Below are 20,994 nucleotides of genomic sequence, written 5' to 3' on the forward strand. Positions count from 1 at the left end.
TTGGAAATTATTTTGTTCATCTCAGGTTTGCTGTAATGGTCATGGGTGTGCTTGTCTCAGACGACAATACCCGGTTCATGAATATGTATCTGCAATACTTTTAGTTGGGGGGTTGATTCTTTTACCTTAGCAGAGCACAAATCACCAATTTTCAGTATGATGGTGTTGAATGGTATGGGGGCTTAACCTATCTGGATTCGTTCCTTGGTAATTTGGCAAGAAGCAATTCTTCTACCATGAATATTGAAAACCACCCAAGGACTATCCTGGTATGCTTTTGTGTGATTTCTTTAACTTGAAAATTGTGACTTTATCTGGATATATCTTACTCGTGATTTCTTAGTTTCAACTCTTAATTGATCTATTTCATTTATTTATTGTTCAATTGGTCGACTGGTAAAGAAAAGATCTTACGTTTTTACAGCTAGAGAGAACTTGATTTTCAAAGTCAGCTTTCTGGGGTTTTAAATAAGATGAGATGAATTGGCTGGAAAGCGTCTGATTTTTTAAGTCCATGATCATCAAAATTCTTCCAAGTCTTGAAATTACAGGTTAGGAATGTTAAAATCACATGTAAATGGAATTTGATCTTTAAAGTTATTGGATCATTGGAAGGGGGCTATTATGATTGTTTTTTGGGAACGGCTGTGTTTGGTGTGCACATATATTGTTGGATGTTACTGAATAATTGAGCTTTAAAGTATGAGATTTGTGAAATTGTGTGGTTGAAAGAGGATGAATTGCAAATAACTACGAAAGAGAAGAAATCCAGGAGGGGAGAAAACAAGTTTTAGTGTACAACAAAATTTTGTTGGGATGGTGTAAAACTTTACAGAATTAAGAGTAATGTTGGTATTACATACCCACTGAAAGAGAATAATATAACAATGTTGCAGTTACTTTGATTGAAATAATGAAGTAGTATACGTGCCATGGCACATTTCCTTGGTCCTTGCGCATATGGGTTGGTTAGGCAATTGCAAAAAGTAGGTCTTCTAAAGGAAGGACATTTTACACAGGAGAAGTTTGTATCTAAATCCATGGTTTAATAGTTAGATTGTTGTTAGCCTTGCCAGTGGTATTATAATCTTCGGGCTATTTGCACCAAGTACATGTTTACCACCTAAACTCAAGTACCAAATTACAAGGTTCTCTTCTTAAAAAAAAGAAAGAGCAAAAATGATAGATTGAGATATAAGACTGAATTTGTAGAAGTTAGATTGATTTACATATGTTTTCTATGACGAAGAAAGTTGTTCATTGTTTTTGGCCGATAGTGAAGTTGATAGATATATATAGCTTAATAATGTTTGGTTAGTACTTTCAATACAAAGCCATTAAACATTTTGGGCGCAATGGCATCTGAGAAGACTTGCAAGACTTCAATTTATTGTTATTATTCACGGAATCCCCTGAAATACATGATATGTGCAAATTTCTTTTTGATAATGAAAAGCTGAATACAACTTCGTTTGGGAAAGGAAAAATCATACCTACAGAAGTAGAAATTCATTCACTAAAGAACTTCAGTAAATAGAGTTCCAGAAAAGCAAGATATGCATGTGGAAGAAAAAGGATATAATAGTATTTGGCAAACAAAAGTTGGACAACTTCCATAAAAAGGCAAAAATAACCATTGGAGTTGGAGTTCTAGTTCATGCTTGAGAGACTTTGGTTTTAAAACAACATTTACAAAAACCACCTGGTAAACACCAGTGGTAGATATTTGCAACAAGATCAAGTTCCATTCACCTTTGCCTCATGGTATAGACTCTCAGAACATCAGAACTCATTGCAAAAGAAATTAAAAATAATTAAGAGTCGGAATCAGACGTGCGCAATAACAAATTGAAAAAGCAACAAAAAACTTAAAAATAAATAAAGGGTTAGATATGTCAAGAATTTCTGATCGATGGAAGCAAAACATAGAAAGATACCAAATAGCCTCTGGGTCCTTATAAGTTCACGACGAGAAGATCAGATCATAGGCTGCAAACCCTTGACTAATCAATTCCAACACCCCCATTAGTTCCTCCATCTTCCCGTCGCTTGCAAAGCCCATTTATCATTGAAGTAAAAGACACCACATTAGGCTCCAAACTATTTTGTTTTACTCATCAATTCCAACAACATATTAGCGTCCTCCATCTTATTCCTCCGTGCAAAGCTATTATCATTGTACTTAAAAGTCACAACATCAGGCTGCAACCGATTTTGCATCACAATTTAAAGTATGCTTAGTCTTCCTCCATTTCCACTTCTTGCAAAGCCACATTGATCAGTAGTAAATGTCACCACATCAGCGAAAACATTCTCTGTCATCATTCAAACAACCCATTAGCTTCCTCGAATGACGTTCCATCCTTGCACAGCCCATTTATCATTGTATAAAAGGGCACAAATTCGGCTGCCAACCTCTTTGAATCATCAATTCATCTTCCCATTAGCTTCCTTCTATCTCCCCCTCCTTGACAAAACCACATTTATCATTGAATTAAAGTCAACACAGTATGGCTGACAGCTCCATCTTGAATCATCATCATCATCCCTTAGCTTCATCCACTCTTTCCCTCATCTGCACAAGCCCAATTATCATGTGTATTAAAAGTCACCCTATTAGGCTGGCAAACCTCTTTGATTATCACCATTCCAAAACCACTCGCTCCTCCATCTTCCCCCTCCTCGCAAAGTACCGTTTCAGTTTGAATTAAAAGCTCTAACCACACTTATTGGTCGATCCTTTTGAATTCATCATGTATCATTTTATGCAGTCAAGTCCATCAGTGTTTTAGCGTCCTCGTCTTCCACCTCTTTGCCAAAGCCACACTATCATGTATTCTAAACGTCACCAAATTATGCTGCAAAACCCTCTTTGACTCTCACTGCCACGCAAAAACAGTTAGCATTCCACTCTCCTTCCCCTCCTTGCAAAGCCCTTTATCATTGACATAAAAAGTCCCCAACGTCAACGGCTGAAACTTTTTGCATTCATATATCTCCCAATCAACCTCACCTAGCTCTCCACTATTTCCCTCCTTGCAAGCCACTGTATCCTGTAGTAAAAGTCAAAATTAGGCTTCAACCCTGTTGACTATCAAATTCCAACAACCATTGGCTTCCTCCATCTTCCCCTCCTTGCAAAGCAATTTATCATGTCGTCAAGTCACCCATTAGGACTCCAAACCAGCTTGGACTCATCAATCCAACAATCCCATTCAGCTTACTCCACTCTCCCGTCCTGCAAAAACCCATTTATCATGTATTAAAAGTCACACAATTAGGTTGCAAAGCCTCTCTACTCATTAATGCCAACAAACTGATTAGTTCCTCCGTCTTACCTTCCTGGACAAAAGCCATTATATTGTGTAAACTATTTGTAACCACATTAGGCTGAAAGCTCTTTGAATCATCAACTCAAAAAACCCATTGAGCTTCCTCGTTTCTCCTCCTGGCAAAAAACACTTAGACATCGTTAAGTAAAATACCACATTTAGGCTGCAAACCCCTTTGTGAATCATCCAATTCCAACAACCCATGGCTGTCACTCCATCTTCCCTCCTTGCAAAGCCATTATCATTGAATTAAAGTCACCACATTAGGCTGACAAACCTTTTGAATCATCAACCCATTAGGCTTCTAATCTCACCCCTTGCAAACCCACTTATCATTATTATACGTCAGTAAATAGGCTGCAAAACTTGATCCACCATCTCAAAAAAAAACAAGCCTTTAGCCCCTCCAATTCTCACAAACACAACCAAAATTAGAGTGGTACCAAACAACCACATTTGGCTTAATCCTCCACTCTCATTTCCAAAAACAATTCTTTTCGCCTTATCTACCAACCCATCTTTGCAAAGACCATGATAATACTACCATAAGAAACAATATCAAGGCCTGGGCCCCAAACACAACCATTTTCCTGAAACAAACTCCATGCTTCAAACTCTTATTCTCAAACACAAAGCCCTTTAATCAAAGAATTAAAAGTCGCAACGTCTGGGTTAAAACCCCGCCTCAAAATCCTCCAAAAATGGCACAAAAACCATCACAAACTGACCCAACTACAAAAACAATTAATCAACAATATTCTAAGTAATTAAATCAGGTAACAACCCCATTGAACCCAGTGTTTGTAAAGCAAAAAACCATCTTTATAAAATTCTTCTTAGCAAGAGCTCCAAACAACCTGTGAATGATGAAATGGTGGTTTGGGTGCTATTAATCATTAAACAAAAGAAATGCGTTGCTTCACCAAGAGTGATGTTACCTTCTTTACAATCTTTTTGAAGGAATTTCTGAAGCTGGGTACTTTAAGTACTAAATCTGTGGTATAGTTGTAGTCACTTTACCTGCTTTTGTTGAATGAAAGAGGAGAAGAAAGAAAACGAGAATCAAGCTTTGAGCATCATTTCGGTTAGCGCCGTTTGTGATAATCTACGAGGGTTCAAACGGCTTAAACTTTGGGTGTTAGGGTTAAATTATACATCTCACTGAAATGAGGAGTGGGATAAAACTATTTATCTGAAACCGTAGGGGTCAGATGAAATTATATTTTGCTGAAAGTATATTAGAGGGTGTATGTTTTAACATGGAGGTTAGCTATTTTTTGCAGTAGTGGATAGCTACATGATTATGATATGTTGCAGAATGGCTTCCAATTTGTTCATGTAGCTCCTTGAATTGACCATACTCGAATTATGGCAGAGGTGTTCAAACTACTCACGAGCGGCTGGCCTTCCCTCGCCTCGCAACAGCTTCAAATAGATAAAATTGTATTAATAGCAAAGACAAACTAACCTAATGGATTAGGTCAAATTCATATGAACTCAAATTGCCTTATTCAAAAGGCAAAAACATTCATGATTTCAAATGATAAGCATTTTATTATCCATTATGAATTCATAATCCATATCCAAGGGTGCGTTTGGTTATTATTTTGGGTAGGATTTGGGGATAGTATTGGATAGTTGGATAGGGGAGTATTACAAGATAAAATTTTTAAAAATTTATAAAAAAGCCCCCAAGGTTTGCTAATTTAAAACACCCCAATCTATTAAAATATTGTAAAATGATAAAGACACCCAACCACCAGCAGTGCCAGATTCCGGCCACACCGTCGAATCTGGCGGAAAAATGGTAGATAACACGCACATACCGGTTGGATCTGGCGGGGGGGTATTCATGGATATGGCCTTTTAGGCAATATCCACCATGGATCTGGCTGGAAGGGGAAAAGGCAGATCGAAGACAGATGGGCTTTGACGGCCGAAAAGGCCAGTCTAAGGCCAGATGTGGCCTTTGACGGCGAGAAAAAGGCATCTTTGGCCCGTCAACAAGACCATTTTTGGGCCGTCGCTGACGGCCAGATCTGGCCATTTACCGACCCTTTCGGTGGTGGAGTGATTATGAAGATTCGGCTACCACGGCGGTGGTTGCCGGAATCTGGCAAGATATTGGTTGGCGGGGGTATTTTGTTTAGTTTTAAATTTTTTTCTGGGGTGGATTTAATTAAATTAATAAACTTATGGGGTTTAATAGCATTAAAAAGACTAATATTTTTCGAATAATGTGCTAAACAACATTGAAGAATAGGATGGGAATAGGGATAAAACGAAAGCCAAACGCACCCCAAATATGAAAGGACTTTTGCTCAAATGATTTTAATCGAGGTTTTCATTCTTTTTGGAAGAAATTTTGAAATTACAAAAGAAATATACATGATACAATTAATCAGGAATACTACATTGCAACCAAATCCCAGACTTCTCTTGCAAACCCGACGTAATAGCTCGTAATTGATCCGCTCGCAATGGGGTCGCCTGCTTAGATGGACTCGCCTACCCAATTATGAGTGATCAATTATAACTACTACATCGGGGTTGGAGAGAAGTTGTAAGTATGAGTTGTAGCGTGGTCTTTACTAAATTAATCAAATTGCTCCTAAAAGAATATCTAGAGTGTGGTTTGTTTTATTATTTGAGTTAGTTATTTTTGAAAAAGTTAAGTTGAGTTATATTACGAGAAAAGATTCGAATTGAAATGTGTTTGGTAGATTATTTTTTAATCCCCTATATTTGTTAATTTAGTTAAACATCCCCTATAATAAAAGTTTTAAAATATAAGAAAGACCACCCACCCACCCCATTAAATGCTGGCGGTGGTGGCCAACTCTATAGGAATATGTGGGTGGGTGGAGGTGTTTTTGTAAATTTATAATTTTAAGTGTTGGGGGTGTTTAGTTAGATTGACAAAACCTAAGGGGTTAAAAAATTTAAAATTTTGAGTTGAATAAAATAAGATTGGATTTGGAAAAGGAATGAAACACAAATGCATTTGAATAGGATATGATAGGGAATAAGGAAACAAACACAGTATGTTACATGTCAAACTAACAATAAGTTTGAGCATACGTAACATGGCACTTAAAAACTATATATACACTTTTGCAATGTTTATTTAACCACCAATCGAAAACGTCAACATTAACACATGTGACATATAGACTCTCAAATAATTAATTGAATGAACATACATCACACACAATGGCTCCCATGTTGTTACACTTTTTTAATGTTATTTACTTAAATAGGATAGGGATATGCTTAATCAAATAAGATATGGTTAAATTATATTTGTTAATTTCGCTAAACGCTTCACATAAAAGTTATTAAAATAACAAAAACACCCACTCACCCAACAGAATTATGACAGCCGGCAATCACTAAGACTATTGGCAGCTGGCCACCACCACGCTGAAACAATTCAATAGGAAACCGCATAAAAAAACAGAGAACAAGCCCAGTACAAATACAAAGCTATTCGTGCAGAAGACATGTTTGTGTAAATTAACTATATATACAATGAGGAGCACTCTGGCTCTTAGACTGCAAATATGTGAAGCTTTGATTGATTCTTTAAAGATTAGTATCCAAGCTTTAACAAAACAAAACACCAATACAGTCCCCCCAACAATCAACCAATGCTACACCGGACCACATAGTAGCTTGTCACCACCACCGTCAAACCCCTACATAGAGGAAAATTTCAACAAAAATGTTGTAGCTTATTTCATGTAAAAGAGTTGAAAATTGTACTCATATTAGTCTAAAATGCTTTCTCTAATATATATCTATCCTAGACTATGTACCAATGATTGCCCTTCATCAACTAAAAAACACTGCTTAGATGCTTCACACCAGAATTCATATAAGCAAAGCTTCAGTGAAAGTGAGATCATATCATTATAAAATCTACTCTTGGAACAGTATTTAGTAATTGATGACAATAAGTCAATAGTGGATAGAGAAATAGGAAAAAAAGATAGAAAGTTCTAAAAAATACAAAAAATCTAATATAGTCAAAGATAATGAAAGTATATTTCTCAAAGCAAGAAAGAAGAATTCTCTGATGGTACAACAAAGATGTAATGAGATTCGATACTACCTATATAAAACAAAGCGATGAATGAATCCCTAAAATACATGATACGTGCAAAATTTACATTCTTGATAAGGAAAAACTGAAATACAATATGTACGAGAAAGGAATTATATCAAACTTAATGTCAGAACAACATGAATTTAATGATAAACCATAGGATTCTCCCAATTAAATCAAGTGGTTTTACAAGAAGAAGTTATCGATACTGTTAGGAGAAGCAATAAAATTACACTCTTCCTATAATACATTTCTAAAATTGTACTCATTCAGCCTAAAACACTGCTTCTCTCAAGATATTCTCCTAGTCTCTTCACGACGACCGCCATTTCACACACTAAAACACCCTGCTTAGATGCTTCACAACGGAAATCGTATAAACAAAGCTTCAGTGAAAGGTGAGATCAAATCCTTAGAAATCAATTCTTGGAACAGTAATTAGTAATACTTCTAGGCTGCAAACCTCTTGATTCATCAATTCAAACCACCCTTAGCGTCATCATCTTCCCCACTTGCAAAGCCCACTTATCAATGTAGGTGAACGTCACACATTAGGCTGCAACCTCTTTGAACTCATCAATTCCATTAAGCCATTAGCATCCTTCATCTTCCCCTCCTTGCAAAGCCCACTTATCATTGTAGTAAACGTCACACATCAGGCTGTAACCCTTTTTGATTAATCAATTCAAACAACCCATTAGCTTCCTCCATCTTCCCCTCCTTGCAAAGCACATTTATCATTGAATTAACAGTCACCACATCAGGCTGCAAACCTCTTTGAATCATCAATTCCATCAACCCATTAGCTTCCTCCATCTTCCCTTCATTGCAAAGCCCATTTATCAATGTATTAAAAGTCACCAAATTAGGCTGCAAACCTCTTTGATTCATCAATTCCAACAATCTATTAGCTTCTTCCGTCTTCCCTTCCTTGCAAAGCCCATTTATCAATGTATTAAAAGTCACCAAATTAGGCTGCAAACCTCTTTGATTCATCAACACAAAGGTAATCCCAAAGGAGAGCCCCTCTGAAACATGAGTAACTCTGCAAGTGACCTCTTGAAGAGAGGAATGAAGGCTATCTACAGAGTAAAGAGAAGGATCCCAGCATATCAGAATTTGGTAGGCAATAGAGTCAGTCACATTTGACAAAAACTGCCACGAAAGACAAACTGCCGAGACCACCGACTATAGATGAGACTACTAAACCTTAGTCTCCAACAAACCAGTCAAACCCAAAGACGAATCAGAAATCCAATTCCTCACCGTGCATTGTTTCGAGAAGCCGTTAAGGTCTCTAATATTCCAACTCCCTATCATTGGAACTGGGATAGAAACAAGCTATACAATCACTTGGGCCTAGGCCCCCGTTTTCCCCACTCGTCCCCTTTTTCAAGGGTGGTAGAGGAACTGATCCAGATAAGGTGGCATTTAGAGATCATCACTATGCAGAACAAGCGAGGCAAACGTGTTAGAGGAAGTAGATTGCCTGCTCCCAGAACTCATAAAGGAAGCTTAGGTGTTTGTGTTTTTCGTGCAGTTTGTGAAGCCCATAATGCGGTCCTACTCAACTTCGATAGGAAAAGGCGTATCAGGATCCGACCTAGAATCAGAGTTGGAGAATTGACCTCTACTGGCACGAACAGTCTGCTGATATGGGATCAAATCCAAAGAAACATCCCCAACTATAGTTGCACTAGAATGCATGGAAATAGCCCCATCTGAAACTGAAACCCCAGCTGGTGCTGAAACATCCCTCTGCCGCTCCCTCTCCCTCTCCCTAATGGGATCAGTAGTAGCTGATTGTCTCAAAGGCTCGTAGTCCTCAGATCGCACTGCAATAGCACTCCCTGATGCCTTTTGGAAGCTAATAATTGTCTTACCCTTATCCTGAGCCATAGGTCTAGTAGGTACCTCTGGTTGGTGACAAACATGGCCAAAAACATAGCATTTGGGGCATCTCTTGGGAGTCCACTCATATTCCACTGTAATCTGAATGGGTTCAGTAGATAACCAGCATTGAAATTCTAATTGGCACTTGAGAGGCTTGGCTGCATCTATCTCAACACATACCCTTGCATAATCTCACTACAAGAAAACTGGCATTCTGCGTCTAGCAAAATTAGACGCAGAAAGTCACATTTAGACGCTAAGCCATTTTTAGCGTCTAAATTTGGTTGTCGCCCCCTTAGTTGCAGTAAGCTGGTCGCAGATTCATAGTGCGTCTATATTATGGTTTAGACGCAAAAAGTTTTTTTTTGTTTGCAACTAGCAAAATAGTCGCTAAATGCTGGTCAAATTGTCCCCTAACTAGACGCTAAAAGTTCAAGGGTAATTTGGTAAAATTGTATAGCTACTATCAATTAGTTGCAAAATGTACTTTTTAGTTGTCTAATAATTTCGCGAATCGCCCAAAAATTACACACCAAGGTGTAAGGGAATTTCGTAAAAGATTTTCGCACTATTTTATTAGTCGACGAATGTATCTTTTGGTGACCAAATTTAGTGGTTAATTGTAATACTTTATACGCTAAATGTAGAATCCAACGGTTTTTGCGACTATTTGATTAATGGCTGAATGTATCTTTTTGGTGACCAATTTAGTAGTTAATTATAATCATTTTAGACACTGAATGTGGAATCCAATAAGTTTTCGACTATTATTAGTGGCCGAATGTATCTTTTATGACCAAAATTTAGTAGTTATTTAATTATTTAGAGCGCTGAATGTAATCTAATAGGTTTCGTGACTATTTTATTAGTGAACGTATGTATCTTTTGGTGACCAAAATTTAGTGGTTAATTCTAATCATTTTAGACGCTGAACAACTCAATCTGGAAATAACTTTCACAGTAAACAAGACAATCATAGAATATATAAGAAAATAACACTATAAAGGCTTTCTATTTACTCAATTACTTAGCAGAGAACAATGGATTGAAATTCTGATTTCATAAGACACCTTATTAGTTTACTATGTATCATCAAAATGTCAAGAATAATATACAATTGAACAGGATTTAATGAATAATAGAAAAGAAAAGGCTTATGCCATCTACAGCTTGCTCAGAAGCACCAATGTATTTGTTCAACAGCTCAGGCCCTTTCACCGATAAATCGTAAAGAACAAGCAACAGCAGCAGCAGCACCAACAATGTGAGTTTTGCCGCAACCGAGGACTATTAAGAGAACATTTGACCTTAAACGTAAAGAGCTTTGGCAAAGATATTTGGAAACTTGAAGGCAATTCAATGATCTGACAATTAAATATAGAATTAGCAACAATATATGATACAAATAGACAAATGGATTTTGTTTTTTCCTTTTTATAATCCAAAAACCCCTCGGCATGAGCACCAAGTTCAGAACCCAAACTATTTACAACAACCTTTAGTTGTTAGAAAACCTAACAGATATAATTCTTAAATATGTGGTTCCAAGAGGATTTAAACCAGTGACATCTTATAGATAAGTAGGACTATTGAACCAACCCTTGCGTCTGCAAACTTTTCAATAGTTGCCTCATTCAACTTGGAAGCTAGAAGCATCTAGCTCTTGACATTTTGTACATTACCAGGACACACTAACAAATAACTCCAAAAACAGGAACTTTTTTAGTTAAACTGTCAGATTTGAAGAGTGAATGCACTGTTTATCATCAAAATTTTTCAATGAGTATTCAACTTTGTAACTGATTTTTCAAGCTTATCTAAAGCGTACAAATGTACACTCCGATAGGGTCATACTCATCAAAGGTCCAATAAGCATCAACTCAAGGAGCAATAAAATATCAAAATGTTCTGAGTTCAAAGTTTCTATAGCCTTGCATTTCTAAGAAGATCAGATAAAGAAATATCCCTCTTTGATTGCATTCCGAATGTCATTAAGACAACCAACATCATCCCAACCAGAGCGACCACCTTCAGGAGAAGGTTACTAATGTCTCGCATAGCAACTGGAAGAAATCATGCAAGCTTGAGTAAAGTCATCCCTAACTAATTGGGATGAATGTTCTTTTCCCACTAGAATCGGAAGGCAGAAAACGCCAACAGCAGCATGAACAACTCTATCAACCAATATTTCCTGAAACATTGTTATTCCTTTATCTTAAAAATGCATAGAAAACAAAGGTCAAGAAATTCATTAAAGAAGAGGGCAACAGTAACATGTAATCTCTTATCTTTAACCATGATAACAACTATTTAAACAATTCAGTGGTAACACCAAAGACAGTTGCATCCCTAGAAAAAGTGACTATGGTAGAACAATTATGTATTGAAAATTAAAAAGGATTTTGAGTAGAACTTCTAAATAACACAGATAGGATTTTGAGTAGGTTTGCATCATTATCAAGAGAGTTGATCGGTATTGGTAAAAAGAGACATATCAAAATCCATTATTGATATATTTCAATCTCCATTAAAAACAATTTAACAAGTTACCTGATTGGAGTTCCCGGTGTATACAAAGGATTCTTGAAAACATATTCAACAATAAGTTGTAAATGTACTTTAGGGATTCACGTAGATCACTAGGGAGTCTATTCTATAGCAAGACAAAAGTTTAACATATAGTTTAAATTGTAGCTATAAGAAAAATTACCTTTTGAAGAACATAACCATCATGTACTGTGGCCACTATAGTTGATCCTCCACTACTTAAAAAGTTTGTGATTATGAAAAATAACATTCATCATGTTAAAATAAATGTAGTTGTAAGAGGAAAAATAAAAGATGGCAAGTAGATGAAATACTGCAAAACTTAATATAGCATACCTTGGGCTGTATCATGTAAATGAAACTATTTTAAAAGCAACATTCAAAGTACAATGAATTCATGGAATTTCGCAAACCAAATATTGGATACTGATTAGCAGAAGCAGCCCTATAAAGAAACTGAATCTTTATCCCTATAAATAGTAAAATAATTTTAAACTTCCTAAAAGAATCATTAACATTTTAAACAGCTGCTGAAACATGTATATATCAAAAGAAAAAAGTTTTTCTATCAGTTTGCAAGTATTGAGTGGGGTGGACATCAAAATAGTGAAATAGATAAGTAGGACATTCTTTTTAAATAAGATATATACCCTATAACTAAAACCTGGCTAAATCAACTTTTCAATCCTTTTTTTTTTCCCCACAAATCCAGGTATAGGATAAACGAGAATACTTGTAATCTACCAAAGAATGTAGGTACAAAAAAGGCCTAATTGAAGGCTTGAAATCTACCAAAGAATGTAGGTACAAAAAAGGCCTAATTGAAGGCTTGAAATCTAATTCCAAAAGCAGCCCCCAAACAACAATCCTCGAAGAAACGATCACTACCATTATCTGAGTCACTTCAAATTATTTGCCGTTAAAAACTATAAAATACAACATATAAAGAAAAACTGAAAACTACTATTAATAGAGTAGCATAAGCTGCCAAGAAGGTAGCATCTCTATCTATAAATTTGGCTACATCTCTAACACTTGAATCCTATATAGTGCCATCATAGACAACTTGTGAGCCATATAGGTAACAATTTCTGGCAAACATGCAAGGATGTTGAAACAGTAGAAAATTATGCTTTTACCATAAACCAGCAACAAAAAACTTCAGAGTGGCAGATCACCTTTCCCTTTGTTGTTAAGTGTTTGAAGATGGTTCGACAAGTAGCATTGGATGCTCTTTGGGATCAACTAACAAACATTCCCTAAAATAGTTATAACAATTCAGCATCAGTGAATACCAAAATAATTGACAGGAAATATAATAACACCCACAGACCACCAATCCGTTGTTGTGTCTGAAATAATTTTATAACACAAAAACTCCTTAACATTATTTACAAGTAAGCATCACATGATGAAAAAAGCATCAGCTAATTAGATATATACTCACAATGCAGTAGTTAGGTGCCACTATGTTTTTAAAATTGCAAGAAATTTCATTGCTCGCAATAATGTAATAGCTAAATTGAAAAACATTTTAATCCATGATTAGATCATTTGCAATATAACACCCAGTGAGGATTAAATCATATGCGCGAGTAACAGTGCAAGAATATTTCTTGGCATCCTTGGCCAGTGAACGAAGAAAAGCTTCACAAGCCAGCATTCGTTCCTATTTATATCGTCTTGAAAAAGAAAGAAGTTGAAGAATTAATAAAGGAAGAAGTAAAAGATAAGAAGTATGGTAAAAATTCACAGAAGAATTTCCGCAAACACGTGATAGGCAAAAAGGAGAAGCATGGCAAAAGGATTTTTGCTTTTAGTATATTATTATATNGGTTATTATGACCAGATAAAGGGAGATAGTTAACAGAAAAGAGAAGAAAGATTCAAACTAACTACAGAGAAAATGAAATGAAAGGCTACGAAGGTTTCTGGGAAGGTGCTGAGAAATGAGAGATAAAAACAGGAGTCATGAAAAACGAGTTAAAGACTCTGATATTAGTCTCCTCCTTTGTTTTTTTCCTCTTGGTTCTTGTCCTATGCTGGTAAGAAACTCTTTCAACGCCTTCCTCGTTCGTCTTGGATTATACGCACTTTTCTATGTCGACACGTGTCTTCTCTTTTAAAGGAACTGGTAAACCCATTTTAATATTCAAATCTTGACACTTCAAACTCGTTATAGTTAAGAATAATAAATGAGACAACTGATTATTGATGAAGTGGGCCAATGCCACCCAATCCTGTATTGTTTCTCGTTTCTCAAAAACGTGTTGTCACAGTTTCACAGTTAACAAAGGATTTCATCTCAGTAAACAGATAAAATACCCATAATAATATATAGTTTTAATTGGTAAAGACATAATAAATATATGTATATTCTATAATTAAGTAGCAAAGATGTAGTGACACTACAGTAGTGCATGTTATGTGGAGTATTGATGTCTCTTAATTGTTCGAAAAGCTAAAATCCAGAAAGCATAATTGTTTTTTAATGCACTGTACCATTTCCAACTTAAAACCACTTGCGGAGTTGAGAGTTGAGACGGTCATCAAATTTTAATATGTACGATTATTTTAATATATAATGTAAACATATGCCTATCTATCGCGTCTAAAATGAGGTCTACTTTCTTATTTTTATTACTAAATGTAGAATTTCCGTTGTCAAAAACAAGTTGATGGTGGAACAAGAACGAGATGGTCAGTGTAGCTGTAGCATATAACTTAGTTTTATCACTAAAATCCATCCTTATTTTATAAGATATGTCTTCAATTTCAACAATAAATCAATATAATATAATATAATATAACGGTAAAAGTAAAATTCATCCTTACTTTATAATATATTCTTAAATTTAAAAAATAAACCAATATAATATAACTAATATCCATCCTTACTTTATAAGATATTCTTCAATTTAAAAAATAAATCAATATAATATAACTGCTGTTATTTTTATTTTCATCCTAAAGGGATAAGGTCAGCTTGGCTAGGTGTAAGATAAAATTATACGTGGTTCATTAATATAAAAATAACATTATTGTGGTTTAAAAATAAATTGAATATTATATAATTATTATTTTAATAGTTACACACGATGAAATGTATATTTGTGGAAAGTTTATTTCTTAGAAACTTTATCCTCACTTTGCCTATTAAAGAAAGTCAGAACTTGTTTTCTCCATCAATCAGAAAAACAAAAGTTCTGGAAAATTAAAGATAGGAAAGGGGAGAGAATCCAATATCAGAGGCTCTACATACATGTGACTGACCCGTTTTAAATTTTTAAGTTTAATATTAATAATTTATTTGTTTTAATTGTTTTACGTTTAACATATATAACTTTCTAGAAGCACAATAATTTAAAAACTATAACCCAAAATTGCTTACTCGGTCATAAAATAAAATAGCTGTGTATGTGTTTACAACAGGACAACATCAGCTCATTATGCAAGTCGTAAAAAGGACAGCTTTGATTTTATCTCAGGAAATAGTCACGCGCTATATGCAATCAAATGCCTGGCCATGAAGAGTACATAAAATAAATTAAAATAGATAACGTGTAAAATATATTATTAGATAGGACCTACGTTTCTTGGGAGTTTTTAAAGCAAGAAATCAACCATTTCATTATTGTTTATGCCGGTCATTGTTTTAAAATTCGGACCATATCGGTTGGTTCGACTGGCTGACCAAGAATTGGCCCCTTCTCCGATCCAAGGACACTCTAAGCCCAGTTTCAGTCATTGCCCCGGATTGACCTGTGATTGAACCGGCGGAACAATGCTGAACCGTCAGTTCAACCACTAGGTCAGAGAACCGCCTCTACATTGTTGCTTGAAAGAGACGCCCCGTGTTTCTTCTTTGCGTCACACGCCTTGCGATTGTGACCCGCCACACCTCAGCCATTCCGCCACCTACAAACACGCCCATACCCCACCACCTCGGCAATCCCACGCACCACCAACAACACCCTTACAACCTTCTCAATTGATCGGGCCACCACACCCACCCACTCGCAATCGCAAACATGTTCTTGATTATTGGGAGTTTTTTTGGTTTTGTTTGATTGTAGGGAGATTGTTGTTTCGTTTTGTTTGATTGTTGGGAGTTTGGATTGGAGTTTTGTTTTTTGTGTGTTTGTTTGGACTGCCGGCCGTCACCGTCGGCCACCCATATTTTTCCTCCCACTCTACCCACCATCTGCTCGACATATTTCCTAAACCAATCCTGCCTAGCACAACCACGTCCAACCTATTACGCGTGCCACCAATGGGTTTTGTTGTGGCGGACGGTGGTCTTTTGTGCTGGATTAGGGTTTTCGTGGTGGCTTAATGGTGGTTTGTCCAATATTGAGCTAATCTGGGGTGGATTGTAGTAGTGACGGCTAGGGTTTCCTAGCTAGATCACAGGGCTGTGTTTGCTAGAATTCAAACATGCAGGGAGTGATGTAATTTCTCAGGGGTATGTCTACTAAGTTTCATACTAGGGTTTCATGCTAAAGTCATCAGTCTGACCCGTTGATCGGGCCACCCAACTCGAGTGCCAACCCTTTGATTGGGTTAAGGCTCGGGCAGGGTTTAAAAACATTTGTGCCGTATAAGACTTTTTTTTTTTTGAAATCTTGATTGAGACAAAGCATTTCAAATGTTATATATATTATTAGATAGTACCTAGATTTCTTTGTAACTCAACAATAGTAATTGATTAATCGTGAGATTGGGTTGTAATTGTCACTTGTATCTTAAATTACTAGTAAGACGTGTTTAGTTAATCAATTAAAAAATTATTATGTACTATAGAAGGTAAAATCTATGGTCAAGTTGAGAGGGACAAATCCTGTGTGAAGCGAGCCATTGACAATATGTTGTATTTGTACAAAGAGCAAAAAGGAACTTGAAGGCCAAATACACACCAGTGTGGTGCCTACTGTAGACACTCCGATGCTCAAGTTAGCGAGGTTGAGGGTATTTAGGGAGGGCTAAAGGACGAGAAGGAATACTAGAATAATGCGACGGTTCTTTAAAGCAAGAACTTTGAGAGCTTAGGTGTTGCGGGTGATTTCTGAATGCCTAATAAAATGATTTGCCTCTGTTTATATAGTGAACCCAAGTGGTTGGACTCTTAGTAGGAGTTTGACTCCTACTTGGTAGAGGAGTTCAATTTTAGTGATGGCAATGGGTCGGGCCGGGACCGGGTACCCCTTGGCCCAAGCCCAAGCCTGACCTCATGACAAAGGCCCAAGCCCTTGTAATTAAATATATAGTATAAGGGTAATTTAGTATAATTAATACTAAAATTGTCGGGCTGGGTCAGGCCGGGTCTAGTCTGAAGACATACCCAGGCCCGGCCCGTACCCGAGGTCGGACCTTAAAATCAAGCCCAGGCCCACGAACATCGGGTAAAGCCCGACCTTTTCGGGTCGGGCCGAGCTTGATTTTAAGTCAAGGGCTAAAGTCAAGAAAAATAGAGTTTCCCATGAGGATGTAGTGTGTAAGTCAGTGAACAAGGGTTTTAGGTTTTAGGCTATATGCTTGTATCAGTTATATATATCTATTTTAATTTCTTAATGATTCTCTTTCTTAGAGGTAGACTTGTTTTGCTGGACCACATTAATTTAATTAGATAAGTATAAAAAATAACTATTTTTCAATTTCATCTCTTATCTCAACTATGTGTAACTTCCGGTTTAGTAGCGAACTCATGATATTTTTGTAAGAGAAGACACTTTAAGAAATTTAATGTTAAAATAACAGGGAAAAAAATGATAGTATAAAATTTATACCAGAGACATAATAATTAAAAACTAGTATAAGGAAAGTAATTATTATTTTTCTCAGAAATTGCTTGAATATTTTTATATACTAATCAATACACCCCTTGCAGGATCATTGAATCTTGGTCTATTCAAAGTTTTCAAAAACTATTAAAAACCCTTTTATAATTATGAATAATTTAAAGTTTTCAAAGATTTTAAATAATTTAAAAGGGATATTTAATCATTATAGAAGGATTTTTTTTTTTTTTTTTTTTTTTTAATGATTTTCGAAATATTTAGGTATGCTAATATTAAACAACCCATATGTGAAATAAACCCCAAAATAAGAATAAAAGTAATATCCTTGAAAGCCGAAACTTTCTTTATCCAATATCCTTAAAGCAGACATATAGTCTGCATGGTTTTCGTGCTTAAAGCTATACGAAAAATTGAACTATAGCATTACTCTTCCTCCAATTATACTCGTTGTGGGTCTTTTCTCGCCGCCGGTAAGCCCCTCCAAGTCTCTTTTATGCCGATACTTGAGTTGCCAGTAATCGGTCAGATTAGGCGACTGAAAAGCTCTCTTTTCCATCAATTTTTTACAGTAATTTTCTATGATTGTACTCGTTGGTTATATATATAACTTAGTTATATGTGGTCAATATATGTTCTAGGTCATCTTATTTCTTACAGAAAAATAGATGTTAGTGTTTACAGTTAATGTGCCCATTGAGAGGTGTTCGATGAAATGCGTCAATGATGTTTTTTTTTTATTCACCTATGAAATGAAAATTTGTACGCAGAAATGAAGGGTTTGATATGGGCTACGGCAGAAGACATGGCAAAAAACCGTGGGCGTGTTCTGTCCTTGTATCGGGAGATACTGCGAAGCCTCAATTCTCCCAAACTGGAACTGAGTTTAGCAGCAAGGCTTTCGAAGAAGGCGGAGGCTCGTGCCATTTTCATGTTGGGGTCTGAAGAGCGATCCATTCACAACATTGAAGACCTCATTGACACTGCTGAGTACGCGCTTTCTCACTTGANACATTGATCCATATATAACATTTGCACAAATATCAAATGGATATATATATATATTTCAAAAAAAACATTGATCCATATATAACATTTGCACAAATATCAAATGGATATATATATATATTTCAAAAAAAACATTGATCCATATATAACATTTGCACAAATATCAAATGGATATATATATATATTTCAAAAAAAACATTGATCCATATATAACATTTGCACAAATATCAAATGGATATATATATATATTTCAAAAAAAACATTGATCCATATATAACATTTGCACAAATATCAAATGGATATATATATATATTTCAAAAAAAACATTGATCCATATATAACATTTGCACAAATATCAAATGGATATATATATATATTTCAAAAAAAACATTGATCCATATATAACATTTGCACAAATATCAAATGGATATATATATATATTTCAAAAAAAACATTGATCCATATATAACATTTGCACAAATATCAAATGGATATATATATATATTTCAAAAAAAACATTGATCCATATATAACATTTGCACAAATATCAAATGGATGTTCTGCAGGAAAAAACATTGATCCATATATAACATTTGCACAAATATCGAATGGATGTTCTGCAGGAAAAAAGTGGATGTATAATTTAACCGAACTAACCTTGTCAAGAGAATCACTTTTGCTTAGTCTTTCTATTGCATCTTCGAATAAGTCCATCAATCATTTGTAGAAACCATTGTGGTTTTCCTGTTGAGAAAACTATATATCCTATAGATAAGTCGAGTGATAGTCCACTTCCATAACCCATCATGATGACTTCCAATCTAACCAGGTTGAAATGTGGTGTTCTTCATCATGGGCTATTGATGATTCTGGTTGTGGTGCCTCATCAATATCACATTTGTTCGATAACATAAATCCACAAAGTCCTGGGTTTCCACTGTACGAGTCATTTTGGAAGGTCTCGAACTGGTTCCCCTTAGGAATCGATCCCACAAGATGGTTTTGTGATAAGTTTAACTTTGCAAGAAAGGTCAAACCTACCAATTGCAATGGAATCTTTCCAACAAGCTTGTTTGAAGATATGTCTAAAGCTTCAAGTGCAGTCAAATTTTCGAAAGACAAAGGAATATGACCGATTAGGCTATTTTGAGAGAGATTGAGGAGTCGAAGTGAATGAAGTTTTCCAATTGAGTTTGGAATTTCTCCGTGAAAACAATTGTTTGAAAAATCAATGGTAGTAAAAGTGGTAACAATTTTCTCTAGTCGGATTCCAAAACCTTTAACTACCATCCCCACTGAATCTTGATAATATGTTTCACCCATATAATTCAAGTTCCTTTTGGCTTCAACAAGATTTATCAAAGCTTTTAGATTCTCAAAGAACCTTGTTGGCAAGCAACCACTAAAATTGTTGTGTGAGAGATCTAAGATCCTCAGCATAGGGAAAGAACTATTAAATTCAGAAGAACCCCACTCAAAACCATAAAACTTGTTGAAGCGAAGAACAAGAACCTGCAACTTCGGAAGATCTCCCAACCAATACGGGAAACTATCAATGATCTTGTTGTTTCTGAGATCTAGAACTTCAAGCATGGTACAATTAACCAAACTTCGTGGGGTTGACCCTTCAAGTGCATTGCTGTTGAAGTTAATAGTCCTGAAATGATTGCCCCATGCAAAAATTCCAGGAATGCTGCCATACAGTCTATTTTTTTGTAGATCTAACACATGACTACTACTAAGGTTTGCCATGCATTTCGGAATTTTACCACTCAAATTATTATAAGAAAGATCTAGAATTTCTATGGCACTCATATTGCAAAAGCTGAGAGGTATCTCTCCCGTGAAATTGTTGTTTGACAAAGAAAACAATCTCAAGTAAGATGGTGGATTTGGAAGTGGTCCCTGAATCAAGTTGGAATGAAGGTTAAGATATTCAAGATTTTTCCATGGAAGTCGATCTATGCCTGTAAGAAAGTTGCGAGAAAGATTTAACCAATGCAAACTTTCCTTTCTCATGTTCCACATCCACTTGGGAATTTGACCGTGGATTTTGTTGTCAGAAAGGTCTAGATACTCCAATTAGTGTGAGCTACGTAAGAAATCCGGAAACTCACTTATGTTACAAGCTGATAAACTCAATGTATCAAGTTTGGTAAAGGAAGAGTTAATGTTGAATGTAGTGCTCAATGATAGATTGATATTGGAAAGATAAAGATATTCAAGTTTTTTGAGCTTTGAAAACAAGTAAAGCTCAGTTCCACTTGAATTGTTTAAAGAAAGAGAGAGCCCAGTCAGATTCACAAGTTCA

At 35.7% G+C, this 20,994-nt stretch overlaps 2 protein-coding genes across 2 annotated transcripts; one reads left to right on the top strand and one right to left on the bottom strand.

Moving 5' to 3' along the window:
• Positions 1-18,416: 18,416 nt before the first annotated feature.
• Positions 18,417-18,693, top strand: LOC116143476. Its single transcript, XM_031428935.1, has one exon. The coding sequence runs from the start codon at positions 18,448-18,450 to the stop codon at positions 18,691-18,693; it is 246 nt and encodes an 81-aa protein (XP_031284795.1). The 5' UTR covers positions 18,417-18,447.
• Positions 18,694-19,487: 794 nt separating this feature from the next.
• LOC116143477 (receptor like protein 27-like) lies at positions 19,488-20,702 on the bottom strand. Its single transcript, XM_031428936.1, has one exon. It carries the CDS (start codon positions 20,700-20,702, stop codon positions 19,488-19,490), a length of 1,215 nt encoding a protein of 404 aa, XP_031284796.1.
• Positions 20,703-20,994: the final 292 nt, after the last annotated feature.

This window comes from Pistacia vera, unplaced genomic scaffold, assembly GCF_008641045.1.
Source record: "Pistacia vera cultivar Batoury unplaced genomic scaffold, PisVer_v2 Contig430, whole genome shotgun sequence".
In the NCBI taxonomy this organism is placed as follows: domain Eukaryota; kingdom Viridiplantae; phylum Streptophyta; class Magnoliopsida; order Sapindales; family Anacardiaceae; genus Pistacia; species Pistacia vera.